General features: G+C 41.9%; 1 protein-coding gene across 1 annotated transcript in view; it reads left to right on the forward strand.

Moving 5' to 3' along the window:
- LOC132888311 (reelin-like) overlaps positions 1–16,127 on the forward strand; it is a 1,389,809-nt gene that overhangs the window by 1,230,459 nt on the left and 143,223 nt on the right. Inside the window, 1 exon segment of the mRNA XM_060924376.1 lies at positions 4,119–4,333. Within this exon segment, the coding sequence (XP_060780359.1) occupies positions 4,119–4,333 (215 nt within the window).

Below are 16,127 nucleotides of genomic sequence, written 5' to 3' on the forward strand. Positions count from 1 at the left end.
AAAATCATAGAAACCCTATATTTCATTGAAAATAATACAAAGATAACATATCAAATTTTGAAACTGAGACATTTTGTATTTATTTTGAAAAATATGCTCATTTTGAATTTGATGTCAGCAACACATTTCAGGAAAGTTGGGACAGGGGCAACAAAATACTGAATCAGTTCTGTAATGATAAAAAAAAAACGAATTTGTTTAATCAATAACAGGTCAGTAACATGGCTGGATATAAAAAGAGCATCCCAGAGAGGCTGAGTCTCTTAGAAGTAAAGATGGGGAGGGGTTCACTGCTCTGTGAAAGACTGTATGGGCAAACAGTGCAATGGTTTAAGAATAACATTCCTCAATGTAAAATTGCAAAGAATTTGGGGATCACATCATCTATGGTACAAATCATGAAAAGAGTCAGAAAATCTGGAGAAATCTCTGCATGCAAGAGACAAGGCTGAAAACTGATATTGGATGCCTGTGATCTTCAGGCCCTCGGGCGATACTGCATTAAAAGCAGACATGTGTCTGTAGTGGAAGTCACTATATGGGCTCAGGAACACTTCAGAAAATCATCTATGAAAACAGCTCATTACTGCATCCACAAATGCAAGTTAAAACCATATATAAACAATATCCAGAAACACTGCCATCTTCTCTGAGCCTGAGCTCTTTTATGATGGACCGAGTGGAAAATTGTCCTGAGGTCTGATGAATCAAAAGTAAAAATTATTTTTAGAAATCATGGACACAACATCCTCCAGACTAAAGAGGAGAGGGACAGCTGGCTTGTTATCAGTGCACAATTCAAAAGCCAGCATCTTTAATGGTATGTGTAGGTACAGCCACATCCGTCTAGGACTACAAATCCCATCGACCAACTTCCGCGATGACCTACGTCACGGCTGGGTGGGGTCACCTACGTCACTTCCTCCATGACTCCATAAGTGACTCCATATAGCCACGCTACTCTCTTCCTCTTTTGGTGCTGTGAACTCTGCGTGTACAGACAAAGAGAAATCTTCTCATCAGCCTGTCCGAAACCACGACTTCTGCCTGGCAAGAAAGAAGATTCAATGCGTTTTCATTTACTACTGGCCACGGTAAAACTACTTAAATCGCGCCATCTCACTCAGATTGAGTTACAACCAGTTTTTATTTGTTCATTATAAGTAACGTTATGACTGCAGCCCAAAGCAGTTAATTAAAAGTTAGAAGCGACCGGATTCCTTCTGACTTAATCGCTGTGCACAGTGTTTGATCAGAGACTTTTCCTCACGAACGCTGAAGTTTGGACCAAGACATTCTCTGCACTTTCATGGAAGTCTCCACAAGCTCTGAACTCCAGAAGTTTCAGAACACCTCTGCAATCTTGCATAGAAGCAAGATACTGGAAGTAAGACTGGCATTTGGGCAAAACTAGTCTTAGGAATTAGCTTTATGAAGTAGTGTGAATTTAAACTCAGGAACGGTTTAATTGTGCACACTGTTCTTGTGTTCTACATTGTTCTCTCAGTTGTTTTAAAAAGACAAGTGTTGCATGCCCTTTCTCTATCCTTCCTAACACCTTTAATTTCATCATTGCACATATTTTGACCTCAAGATTTCAGTGGATTTAGTAATGTTATAAGCTAGTGGAATTAGCTACCACAGCTAATTCCTTTGTCTCATTAGCAACCAGGGCTAATTCTTTTGTCTCAACCACGTGGTGGGATCTCCACCTTCCCCCCACATCTCCGATAACATTCCAACCCCTAATACACACACACCACTGTTTATGCTTACACACACACACATATATATATATATAAATAAAATGTGTGTGTGTGTGTGTGTGTGTGTATGTATCACACACACACACACACACGACCTCCAAATTGCCTTTATCCAAGGTGTATGAGTGCTATTGGCTGTCTATGTAGTACAGTAAGTAATATTGCTGCATCTGCATTGGTAGTGATCATCATAATTTGGAATATACCATAATTTAGCTGTTTGGTAATTTATTATTAAGCACCAAAATTAATGGTATGATTCAAGGAGACTGATCACTCAAGACCAATTGCACCCACATATGAGAGTGCATTAGTGCACATGACATGGGTAACTTGTACATCTGGGAAGGCATCATTCATGCTGAAATCTATCTATCTATCATAAAATGTGTGTTTCAGAGCAATATGCTACCATTCAGAATTTTTCAGGGAGGGCCTTCCTTCTTTCAGCAAGACAATGCCCACCTGCTTTCTGCACATATTAAAACTGCATGGCTCCATAGTAAAAAAAAAAAAAAAAAAAAAAAAAAAAAAAAAAAAAAGAGTCCAGGTGCTAAACTGGCCTGCCTGCTGTCCAGACCTGTCTTCCATTTAAAACATTTGGCACATTATGAAGTGCAAAATATGACAAAGGAGACCACAAACTGTTGAACAACTAAAATTATATATCAGACAATAATGGGACAGCATTTCTCTTTCTAAACCAAAGCAATTGGTCTCTTCAGTTCCCAAAAGTTTATACAGTGTTATTAAAAGTAGAGGTGATGCAACACAAATGGTAAACATGCCCCTGTCCCAACTTTTCTGGAATGTGTTACTGATATCAAATTCAAAATGAGCATATGTTTTTCAAAAAACAATTAAATTTCAGTTTCAACATTTGATATGTTGTCTTTGTGCTATTTTCAATGAAATATAGGGTTTCCATGATTTGCAAATTATCACATTGTTTTATTTACAGTTTACAAAGAGTAACACTAGTTTGGTTAGATTACTGCAGATGGCTGAATGTTTACACATCTAAGACCTTGAGTAACCAAAACAAAATCATGTACATTTTTGTGTTGTGTACCAGTTCAAAAGTACTATTTATAACATATGTTTTATCGCAAATGAATAAAATGTATATGACTCACTATTTCCAAATTATTGTATTATGGTGACTGAATAAATCCAAATAATATTTTCAAATTTTGGAAGTTGGATACATTAATAGTAAAGTAAATAGTGGGGGGAAAAAAAAAGAAAAAAGTAAAAATGAGGGGGCAAGGTGGAGCAGCAAGTAGCATTTCCCTCTCAACTCCAGGGTACCTGTTACTGTCTGTGCAGATGGCAAGTGTTCTTGGCCACTTGTTCCAGTGTTTGTTTTTTTTTTTTTGCTGATTACCAGATAAAAGATATTCATGAAGATGATTCAACCAAAAATATACAGTCATAATTAACAGTACTGGTCTAATTCCCCTTTTCCACCAAAGCAGTTCCAGGGCTGGTTCGGGGCCAGTGCTTAGTTTGGAACTGGGTTTTCTGTTTCCACTGACAAAGAACTGGCTCTGGGGCCAGAAAAACCGGTTCCAGGCTAGCACCAACTCTCTGCTGGGCCAGAGGAAAGCACCGCCTACGTCAGCGGGGGGACGGACTTGTTAAGACCAACAACAATAACAAGACCGCGAAAGATCGCCATTTTTAAGCGACGAGAAGCAGCAGCTGTACAAACGCGAAGTCATCCATTATTATTATTGTTGTTGCTGCTTCTGTGTTGTTTTTGCTTCGATATTCGCGCCAAGGTTTATGCAAACGTAGCTACGTAACTGACCTATACAGCGACGTAATGACTTGGCTTCCCTTAGCACCGCAAGCAATGGAAAAGCAAACTGGTTCTCAGCTGGCTCGCAAGTTGAACGAGTTGTGAACCAGCACCGGCCCCAAACCAGCCCTGGAACTGATTTGGTGGAAAAGAGGCAATAGAGGGATGTTACACCTTTCCAAGGATGTTACTCCAAACAATTTCTTTGTGAGTTACATAAAGCTATTCTATTCAATTCTTTCAGTAACCGCTTTATCCTGGTCAGGATATGCGACATGGGAATATAGTTATCTTAGCAAATCTACCAACTGATATATTCTTCAGAGGTAGGAGAACACTGGAAAACCCAGTGAAAATCTATGCTGACATGGGGAAATGGATCATAATCCAATCTCAGGATTGAACCAGAGACAACTGGATCCATGAAATGGCAAGATGACCCAAAGTAATATTGAGACCTCTGACAGTATATATTAGTTTCTACATGCTTAATGTACAACTTTGTTCAATTGTTTTATACACTGCACTGTATTTGTGTATATTTCCAGATTGCAGTTGGCTGCAATGTGCCAAAGAGAGATGCCAAACAACATGTTCATGTCCAGTATTCAGTAGACTTTGGTGTTTCCTGGAAGTACCTTGTGCCACAGTGCCTTCCAGCTAACCCTCACTGTGGGGGACAAGTATCCCAGCCTTCTGTCTTCTTTCCTGCAGAAGGCTGGAAGAGAGCTGTTTATCCTCTGCCTGACAGCCTTATAGACACGTAAGTGCATGTTTTCAACTTGTCATTTTATACAGTGTGTCCAAAAATGGGCATTCATGTTATTTATGAAAATGCCTTGCACAGCATTGAAAATAATGAGAATATGTTGTAGATGCATGGTCAGACTATATACAGTACCAGTCAAAAGTTTGGACCCAACTACTCATTCATAGGTTTTTCTGTATTTTGACAATTTTCTACTGTCAGTAACAGCATTGAGAACATAAGCTCGAAACAGCCTCCAACCATGGCCACCATGAACTACACTTCCCATGAACCACAGCACCTTCTGTCTTCAGCCTATTAAGTACACCTGTCACTCATTTCTGCCTTAATCAGCTCCACAACTTAAACTCCACTCTCACTCACATTCAATGTGAAGTAACATTCAGTGTTTATCTCCTGTCGTACTGAGCCATTTACTTTCTGCCTGCCAATTCACTATTTGACCTTTGTTTGTTTTCCCTGACCTTGCCTCTTAGTCTCGCTTCCAACATTCCGTTTGCCGAATAACCAACCTCTGCCCATCTCTTTGACCATGATTCTACTGTTTTGGCATTGTATGCAGTTTGCTTCTCCTCCTCTCCCCTGTGCCTGCATCTGTAAGTGCCTGCACCCTGACAAGATACTTCGCTACCAATGGATGCAGCAGAGGACACAAAGCAGACTGCTCTGAACGCTCAAGGGCGCCTCTTAGGAGAACACCAGTAGATACTCAGCGACCTCAATACCAGGATGGCACAGCTTGCTGCTATGATGTTGCAAGCCCTCCTAATGTGCCCCGAGTTCTCCACGAGCTCTGCTAAGCTTCTTTCGCTACCTGAGAAATACACCAGCAATGCTGCCAGTTGTAAGGGATTTCTACTCCAGTGCTCCCTGTACTTCTCATCACTCACTGGTATATCCAAGGAACAGAAAATCACCAAGTTTCTCTCACTGCTGACTGGTAAAAAGTGTTGCAGTGGGCTAGTGCTGTTTGGGACTATGGAGGTGAGCACACAACTTTGTACGACCGTTTCCTAGAATTATTCAAACAAGTCTTTGATTATGAACCAAAGGGCATCAAAGTCAGAGAAAGTCTGCTGAATATCAAGCAGGGGATGAGAAGAGTTGCAGAATATGCCCTGGACTTCAGAACCCTTGCTGCAGGCAGCGGTTGGAATGAGCCAGCTCTGAAGGCGGTCTTTTACCAAGGTCTTCGCCCAGAAGCATTAAGCAAGCTCATGTGTAGAGATGAACATATCACTCTGGATTCTCTCAATCTTGTCATCTGACTGGATCACCTAATTAACAATCGACCATCTCTACAAAATGCTGTCATGCTGAATCCTACCACCAACACGCCCACACCCATGCAGATATTTTGGACTCATTTTAAGTGTGCCAAGAGAGAAAGAAGAAAGCACAAGGGCCTCGGTTTCTACTGTGGGGATCCCAATCACCTCATTTCCAAGTGCCCCATTCATCCACCTCGCACCAGGTCTGCTGAAGCTTTGTCCAGCCCGGTGAGTTCCCCACTACCTCTTAAAAACACAATCTTTCAAAATGGCAGTTTCATTGAAGCCATCATTGTCGACATTATCTCCCACCTGCCATACTTCTGTACTCCACCCACATCAGGGAAACTATTACAGGGACTTAACCAAATCAGTGAAATACCCCCATCCTCTTTCACTGGTGCCTTCAGCCCTTGAACAACTACATGCTGCAAAGATCTCCAAACTAGACTTGCGCAGTGCCTACAATCTGATCCAAATCAGAGAAGGGGATGAGTGGAAGACAGCCTTCAGTACCACCGCTGGCCATTTTGAGTACCAGGTGATGCCATATGGCCTTTCTTTGGCACCCAGCGTCTTTCAGTGTCTGATTAATGACATGCTTTGAGACGTACGTCATAGCTTACATCAACAACATTGTGATCTACTCCCCAGATGAAGAAAGCCATCTCGAACACCTCAGATCCATAATCTCCCATCTTCTCAAGAACCACCTGTATGTGAAGGCTGAGAAGTGTGAATTCCACATATACCAGATTTCCTTTTTGAGGTGTTTTATCAGTGGTGAGGGAGTCAGTATGGACCAGTCCAAAGTATCAGCAGTCACATCCTGGCCTGTGCCCTCCTCTGTCAAGGAATTTCAATGTTTTCTGGGCTTTGCCAACTTCTATCGTTGCTTCATTAGGGGCTTTAGTACTATTGCCACACCACTGACCTCCCTCTTAAAGAACTGACTCCAGCAGCTGAGGAGGCCTTCAAGAAACTCAAGGCCACTTTTACTATAGCCCCCATACTTCAGCATCCCAATCCTGTGAAACCTTTTATAGTAGAAGTGGATGCATCAGAGACCAGAGTAGGAAGTGTGCTCTTCCAATGCTTCAGGGAGAAGCCCAAACTTCACCCAGTGGCTTTTTTTTTTTTTCAAAGAAGCTCACACCCACAGAGAGGAACTATGACATCGGCAACAGAGAACTACTGGCAATTAAGTTAGCCCTGGAGGAATAGAGACATTGGCTGGAGGGAACCACATGCCCCTGTGTTATCTTAACTGATCAGAAGAACCTTGAATATCACCAGAAGGCAAAATGCCTCAACCCATACCAAGCTAAATGAACATTGTTCTTCACACATTTTAATTTCATGATATCCTTCTGTCCCAGCACCAAGAACACCAAGGCTGACACATTGTCCAGAATTCACAGCTCCTCTCCACACAACTCAGAACCACACCCCATTCTAGCACCAAAATGTTTTATTCAGGCCATCACATGGGACTTGGATAAAGAGATAAGGGAATCACAACCTTGGACACCTCCAGAAAACTGTACCCCTGGTCTCCTGTATATCCCACACAACCTCAGAGGCAGACTCATTACTTGGGCTCATGCATCTCCCACCACTGGTCACCCCAGAAGTCACCACACACACCAGCTGCTAAGGAACAAGTACTGGTGGGAGGGCATGTTGACAGATCAATCAATCACTTTGTTTCCTCATGTTCAGAGTGCGCCCAGGCCAAGGTACCATGAACCCCACCTGCCAGAAAATTATGCCCCCTCCTGGTACCCCAAAGACCCTGGTCTCACCTGGCTGTCAATTTCATTACCAACCTACCTCCATCCCAGGGCAACACAACCATCCTGGTCATTGTGGACAGACTTTCCAAAGCCCTCAGACTCATCCCATTACCTGGTATTCCCACAGCCTTCCAAACTACCGAACTCATCTTCCAGCATGTGTTCAGATGTTTTGGCATCCCTGAGGACATTGTCAGTGACTGTAGGCCTCAGTTCATCTCCTGACTCTGTTTTAGGGAATGATTAGGAATCTCATTGAGTCTCACCTCCAGCTATCACCCACAATCCAACAGCCAGGTTGAACGGGCCAACCAGGAAGTAGGGTGCTTCCTACGGATCTTCTGCATACACAACCAGGGGGATGGGACACGATTCCTCCCATGGGCTGAGTATGCACAAAATTCACTCAAGCATTCAACACAACTAATCCCATTTCACTGCATATTTGGCTAACAACCCCTTATTCCCATGGGATGATGCACCCATCCAAGTACAAGTGGTCGATGACTGGTTCTCACTGAGCCAACAGGTATGGGAGGAGGTTCACCAGAGAATTGAAGTAGCCAACGCAAGCATAAGCAGTATGCTGATAAACACAGGAGCAAGAATCCAGAATGCTCTCTGCATGATCGGATGTGGGTCTCCATTAAAGACCTGAAGAAACCTAACATGTGCAAGAAACTTCAGGCACACTATTTTGGACCATACAAAGTCCTCCGTCGCATAAACGAGGTTTCATACAAACTAGAGCTCTCACCTCACAACCATATAGCACCCACATTTCATGTTTCATGCCTGAAGCTAGCCATCCACAGAACTTCCTAATGTCTTGCCAGGCCTGAAGAGTATTACGTATTACATAGGTTCTTGATATGGGCTTTATAGCTTTCACGCTATTAATAAAATGGTAGCGTAGTAGTTGAACTGGGAGAACAGAGTTCTTCTTCAATGTCTGTCCAATGGGCAGTTTTCTGTTTCTGTATCCAACTAATCAGGCTCTTCGTCTGGGTGGCCCAATAGTACAATTGAAAATCTGGGAGACCCAGTCCGCCCTTTTCTCTAGATTTGGTTAGTGTTTTCAAAGAAATCCTGGGAGTGGAATTCTTCCATATAAAGGAGCTAATCATTTTGTTAATCGACTGAAAGAACTGTTTGTTCAAATAAGGCAGGGACTGGAAAAAAAAATAATTGAATCATGGTAATACATTCATTTTAATAACATTAATTCGTCCAAGAAATGAGATGGGAAGCAAATTCCAATATTCCAATTCCTTCTTGACCTTGTCAAGTAGTGGAGTGTAGTTTAACTGAAATAAGTCTTTAAGGTCAAGAGAGCCATTCACTCCCAAGTATTTAAATCCACCTTGTGTCCAGGTAAAAGGAGAAATTTTCTTCAGTTCATTGGAAAATCAGTGAATTCAATAGGCAGGCATTAGATTTTGACAAGTTGATTTTGTAACCAAGGATTTTGTATCCTTCCAAATTTGTTAATCAGGTCCAATACTGCTCGGACTGATTTCTCTGGGCTAGACAAGTACAGGATAATATCGTCAGCATATAAAGAAATTCTATTCTCTTTTTCCCCCTATGTCAATTCCAAAAATATCTTTACTCACTCTAATAGCCTCTGCCAGGGGTTCAATAGCCAGGTTAAATAAGAGGGGAGCCCTGTTGACATCCTTTAAATAGACCAAATTTTTCAGAAAGAGAGCCGTTCACACATACTTGAGCTTGGGGGTTCCTTTACAGGCTCTTAATCCATCCAAGAAATGATTTGTCAAACTTATTTACTGTCCTGGAGAAATTTAAGTATGACCACTCAACCCTGTCAAATGCCTTCTCGGCATCCAGTGAAATTAAGAGTGTCTGGCATCCAGACAGGGCAGAGTAGTCAATAACGTCTAGCAATCTCCTGATACTATCTGAAGCATATCGTACCTTATCAAAACCAGACTGATCGGGATTAATCAGCCTGGGTAACAGGTTCTCCAGTCTGTGTGCGATCAGTTTTGATATGATTTTAAAAATCAACTGGAAGTAGAGAAATTGGGCAATATGAAGAACATTCTGCACTTTGTCTTTTTTGTGTATCAGTGAAATTGCAGGAGTTTTCATTGATTCAGGGAGGATCCCCTTCTCGAAGAAGTCCAGAACCATGGGCATAAAGAGGGGCTCAATGTCAGGCCAGAATGCCTTATAAAATTCAACCAGATATCCATCTAATCCTGGAGATTTTCCTAAAGGCAAGGACAAAATAACTTGCAATACCTCCTCTGGAGTAAAAGGACGATTTAAATGTGCCTTATCTTCAAACAATGTGGGCAGAGATAACTTCCCTAAAAATAACTGAATGTCTGATTCTGAGGGATTTTTGGATGTATACAGTTTTGTATAAAATTCAAGGAATTAAGTCTTTATGGACTGCAAGTCATATCTCAACTGTCCTGTTGCCTGGCATATATGTTTTATTGTACGGTCAGCTCGCTCTTTTTTGAGCTGATATGCTAAGAGTCTGCTAGGCTTGTTTCCATATTCGTAATAGCATTGTCTTGTGAAAAAGACAAGTTTTTTTATATGCTCTGTTTGAACAAGGTTGAGATTAGCTCTAGCAGTGTTAAGCTTCCTCAAATTTTCCTCTGTGGGTGCTTGTTTGTGGGATTATTCTAAGCTAGCAAGCTCTTTCTGAAGTTGAGTGGCACATTGATTGGCAGCTTTTTTTTCTTACAGTTGTATATGAAATCAGATGTCCCCTAATCACGGCTTTAGCTGCATCCCACATTACTGCAGAAGTAACTGGGGAGGTTGAGTTTTCCAGTCTATATTGTTCTATCAATTGCCTGATGTTAAGACAGGCTTCAGTGTTGTGAAGTGAGGAATTAAATCTCCAGTACTTGGATTGTTGTGTCTGATGACCTAGAGAGAGTCCAAGGTAAACTGGAGAATGGTCAGATATAAGAATTGGGCCCATCATACAGGAGGTAACCAAGGACAGTAGATCTAGGGGTAAAAGAAAAAAATCTAATCTAGAATATGTTCCATGTCTGGCTGAGTGAAAGGAATAATCTTTTGTTGTTGGGCTGAATTCTCTCCAGACATCAACAAGGCCTGCATCACTACACACCAGTTGTAAAGTTTTAGAAGCCTGGGGATTTGATATTAATCGTGATGATTTATCCAATTTACCATCCATACTACAATTAAAGTCACCAGCCACTATTCCAAGGTCTTTGTGATGTTGAGTAAATAAAGTGATCATATCGGACATGAATTTGGGGCAGTCCTCATTTGGTGCATACATGGATTAAAGTTTTCTGTCGCTATGACGGATTTCCATCAACTGGGAGCGCTAAAGGTCAATAAGATTGATGCAGATCCGAGGAAGAAAAAAAGGGGGGGGTAGGCCCATAGGTCTGACACCGATATGATTTAGAACTTCACCAAGTTGCTGTGATTGCCTGTTGTTGAACCCTTTCTTGTGCTATGTTTGAGTATATGTAAAGGAATAAGTTGTTGCGCTAGATAGGCATGCATAAATAAATAAATACAGCCTCTGCTACTGTCTAGTCCTGGGGAGGCTCGGCGTAGGCCACTGATGAAACTATTTGGCTGTCCGACTACTAGACAACTAGGTTACTTGTCTACTACTAATACTAGGCCTTTTGTTGTTGTTGTTGTAGTAGTAGTAGTAGTAGTAGTAGTAGTAATAATGATATTTGCCTATTGAAAGGTGATCAGGTGAAAAAGTTGAAGCCGCAGCAAGACCTATGCTATTAAGCGTTTTGTAGGTTAAACAGGCTTCGGCAGACAACGTTCTGGAAAGGCTGTATTTTTCTTTGGTTTGATTAGCCTACGATTTAATCTTTAAACATTATGGTTTCAGCAGTTCGCTTAAACATTGGAGGCTGCAGAGTCGGGCTGCAAGATTTCCCGACACTTGTTTAAGATGCCAAGCTTCATAGTAAGGAGAAAATAATTCCACAGTATTTAGTGCCTCGTCAGTCTCAAAAATTAATAGTGAAGGACCAACGCGAATTAAGTCCCCAAAAAAAAAACCTCGTAGGCCTATATTTTACATTTTCAAAAAAGTCCGGAATTGGAAGTCAGTCAGTGGAGTGTAATGAAGTCTCTCATTCACTAAGCACAAAAGGTCAGAAAACAGTGCAGAAAACAGCAATTGCTTAAATAGGCTACTGATGTTTTACATTAGTAATTTAATGTATGTGACAAATTCATTGATTAAATAGATAAAAGAAGCCAATACTCCGAAGCTCAAAATTCAGGAAAGTGGCTCCGGTGTCACAAGTGCACAAGAACAGTTATTTGAAAGTTAACCTAATAAATTTGTGCGTGCACGTGCGATTTCATGAAGAACCGGGACAATTGGCATTCAGTGAAAGATTCACACTTATGACTCATTATATTCGCGCGTGCCCTCTCGCCCACTGTTGCTTCGTTTTCCCAATTTACACGCGTGTCTGAAGATGGAGTTTTCAGAAATCTCCATGCCCAGAGTTTGCGAAAGTAGCTGTTTTCAGTGACTGAAACCTCCGTATAGGTGTGAATGAGAGGTGCAACCGAATAAATAAATATGCATCTTTATCTGGCTACATGTAGGCTATCACTGCGCAAAGCCTCTGTTGAAATAGTAATATTTGTTAAAATAATAGTAGGCTAATTTCTGCATTAATTGGTAAAATGGCACAAGGGATGTGATGGGGGGGGGGGGGGATGGCCGTTTTATAAGGGGGATGCCTCCCCACACATCCCCCTCTCAACTCGAGTACTGCGTATAAGGCCACCGGATATAGGCCCTTCGATTTCCATCACTAGAGTGCGTTAAATTACTTTCGGTTTTGCCAGCATGGACGCGCTTCTTTTAAATGAAGGCACAGATGTGTCAGACATTGACAAAACGGTAAAGAATAAGTGGAGATGGGCTTGGCGAAATGAAATGGGCGATAATGGCAAGCCATTTAGTTCATGGTGCAAAAAGATGAAAATGGCAGGTGTGTGCTTTTGTGTAGTTTGCCATAAAAAAAAAAAAGTCTATGGAAGCAATGGCAAAAAACTAGATGCCTTTAGCTTCACTGTGAAGCAGAAAAAGTGAACTTTCACTTTACTTTTCTTGTTTCCTGGTTTTATGTCAGCAGATTTTATTTTTCTTTCTGTTCCACCCTTCTGAAAGCATGGTTCAAGTTCGACTGCACTTGCACTTTTCTCTGAGCCACTGTTGTGCATTACTAAAGTATTGTTGAAATAAATTTGCACTTTGCGCTGAAAACTTGATGTTTCATCATGAATAGCCAGTAATGACAATGGTAAAGTCTTGCCTTAGCTTTAGTCATTATTAAAATTATGTAAATGTACTATAAGTAGGGGTTGAGGGGATAATGGACAACACGGCGTTTAAAATTTGATGCATTGCTGACGTAGTAGGGGCCAACGACATGGAGCTTTTTTTTTTTCCAGTCAGATGATTTTTTTTTGCTTTAATCCATGTGCATAGATGTTGTGCAACAAGAGTTCTTGACCATACAGCAATCCACAAATCAATACATATCTGCCTTCACAATCATAGTACTGTTCCTTGATTATAAAGGGTAGATTTTTATGAATCAGTATTGCTGGTCCCCTTCTATTACTTGTAAAGCTTGAAAAATAAACCTGTCCAACCCAATCTCTCTTTAGTTTGTGTTGTTCTTTTGACAGATGAGTTTCCTGTCGGAACACGTCGGAACACAATGTCTGCTTTTTCTTTTTTCAAAAATGTAAGAACTCTTGCGTTTAATTGGGTGACCTAGACCTCTAACATTAAAAGTTATCAAATTAAGTGAATTGGCCATATTCAAAGTAAATAATGTTGTGCCATATGATGCACTTAAAAGAAAAAAAAAGGAACAAAAAAGAATAAATACATACAATAATTGTAAAGAAGGATATTAAAAAAAAAATAACCGAAAAGAAACAGGACAAAAAGCAATCTCAGCTCTCCAACCCCACCACCCTCCCCAACCCACAACCCAGGAGCCTAGTCCCCAAATGACAAGGCAATCCCACTTTAAGTAAAACCCTGATGTTGTCTAACAGACTATAAATGCCCATGAACAACACACAGTAAAAAAGTTCAGAACAATGGTGTTTCTTGAAAAAGAGAAACTATTTCCCATAAGCTTGCCAATAATCAGGTGAGCAATTGCAAAAACATTTTGTAGAAAATAGAGGAAAAAACCAACAACAACATTACCTTATCAGTAACTGAAACATATCAAATTGTGACAATAGCCTAGTATAAAGGGGAAAAAAAAAAAAAATTCAGCACAGCTCACTCAGTATCACAACTTTACTGCCCACCGAGTCAGTCTGTAAATGTCCGTTTTTGCAGAGTTCTGTGTGCAGCCTATTTTCTGTTTGGCTTATTGGGATTTTGTGTAAAAGTAAACAAAAACTCACCCTCAATTATGAGGTAATCCAAACCTGACATCACTCGGCATTGATGCTACGGTGGAAATCTTCAGCCTCTCGTGGCAAGGAGAAGAGACAAATCTTGCCATCATGGAGTACTCTAAGCTTGCATGGGTGATGGTGGAATCTGTGAAAAGTACCCATCTTCAGGAACAGCTGCTTTACACCGTCAAACTCACGCCTCTGTCGAATGGTTTCAGCCAAGAGCTCCTGGGTGAAGGAGAGCTTCGATTTGTTGTGTGATTTGCACAATTCTTTGCTGAATGGAGAACGAACTCTGTCTTGAAATTTAAGAAAACGGATGACAGCTCTGTTGTGATTCCGCTTTGCTGGAGCCAGAGTACGATGCACCCTTTCCAGAATGAAGGCTTGACTGGGATCTAATTTGGTGGCACGGTGGTGTAGTGGTTAGCACAGTCACCTCACAGCAAGAAGGTTCCAGGTTCGAACCCAGCGGCCGGCGAGGGCCTTTCTGTGTGGAGTTTGCATGTTCTCCCTGTGTCTGTGTGGGTTTCCTCTGGGTGCTCCGGTTTCCCCCACAATCCAAAAGATATGCAGTTAGGTTGACGTGGGGCAGCCTTGGGCTGAGGTGCCCTTGAGCAAGGTACCGGACCCCTAACTGCTCCCCGGGCGCTCTGGTGTGGCTGCCCACTGCTCTGAGTGAGTGTGTTCGTGTGTTCACTGCTTCAGATAGGTTAAATGCAGAGGATGAATTTTCACTGTGCTTGAAGTGTGCATGTGACAAATAAAGGTTTCTTAGTTCTTAAAGCCATACAGGTAACATATCATGCACAAAGTTCAGGAGGGGACGAGCACCCTCAGCGCCTTCTTTAAGACCAAACAGCCTGAGGTTTTTACGCCTTCCACGGTTCTCCAAGTCCTCTGTTTTCACTTGTGCAATTCTTTTTGTAGCCTCTGCTAATGTTGAATTGATTCATTCTAGCTTGTCTTCCGTTGCCAATATGTGGGTCTCAGCTCATCAATGCGTTTTTCATTGGCGGAGACATCTCGTTTTATATCCAAGAGATTGCCCTCTAGTGCTGTGATAGTTTTTGCCATTTCACTCAAACGGCCATCTATTCCATCGAGTTTAGATCTGAATTCAGAACGAAGGGCCTTGAGCTCAGCTAGCACCTCTGCTATGTTTGCCATATTGCCTTCTTTGCTGTTGGGTTTCCCTGACAACGTCCTTGTGATTCTTGCACTTGCTCTGTGTGCTCTTCAGAAAATTTCACACTTTTACCGATAAGGGTTTTGACATAGTCAGGTCCAAGTCATCTGTCAGTTTAAAATAAAGTTTAGGGTAGATTATGTGCAAAGTTGTCAGGAGCTTCCAACTATGCTGCCATCCTCATCAGGGTCATGAGCGCCCCCCCACATTTTTTTAAAAAGCAAATTAAAAATAAGTGCTGGATTTAAAAAAAAAAAAAAAAATCCATCCATCAATAAAGATACAAATTTTGTTGTCCAGTGCTCTGTGCTTTGCTCCGCTATAAACTCTCACTTGGCTTGGAGCTGTCACTAGTCTATATTTAGGCCATATAAACAATTGTAGCATATTGCATCGTAGCAGTGGGAAGCATGGTTTGTGACTTGAGAGCAAAGCCAGGGAAGGTAAATGGCAGTGTGATTGCACTTGTGTGTAAAAATGTCCTGTGTGTTTTCCCAGTGACAGGGAGCAGATAAAAGGGTGGAGTGGAGAGAAAGAAGGGAGAGCTTCTCTGTGTGGCATGTGTGTGCATGCATGTGAGAGTGAATCCTTATTTTGGTAATTTGAATGCTGAAAAGATATAATGAATGGTGCCAAAGTACCAAACCCGCCTGTCCGAGTGCTTCAGTGTCCCACCTCTCCATACAGGAGTAACACACTGATGCCAAAACCCAGGAATGTTCAAGCAAACTGCCATCATCGAGTCTTCCCCATTCAAGGAGCTTGTCCATGCCCTCGCCTCCACCTAGCAGAACCAGCACTAGACGCTGGTCACGATGCTCCAGGCGCAGGAGTGGTGCTTCAAGGCCCAGCTGGAGACCCAGCAGGAGGAAAGCCAGGCAATCCTGCATCTCATCCTGCCTGCAGGTACACCAGCTACAGAGTCGGTGGGCTTGCCCCATGTCACCATTGTGAAAAATGGGACTGCATGATGACCAAGGCCTTCATAGCAAGCCGCTAAAGTGTGGGAACACTTCACAGTGAGCCGCTGAAGTTTGTGAAGTTCCTCACTGGTGAAGCACAGCTTGCGGCCCGACAACTGCCCACTG

The sequence above is a fragment of the Neoarius graeffei genome, chromosome 6, assembly GCF_027579695.1.
Source record: "Neoarius graeffei isolate fNeoGra1 chromosome 6, fNeoGra1.pri, whole genome shotgun sequence".
NCBI classification, from domain to species: domain Eukaryota; kingdom Metazoa; phylum Chordata; class Actinopteri; order Siluriformes; family Ariidae; genus Neoarius; species Neoarius graeffei.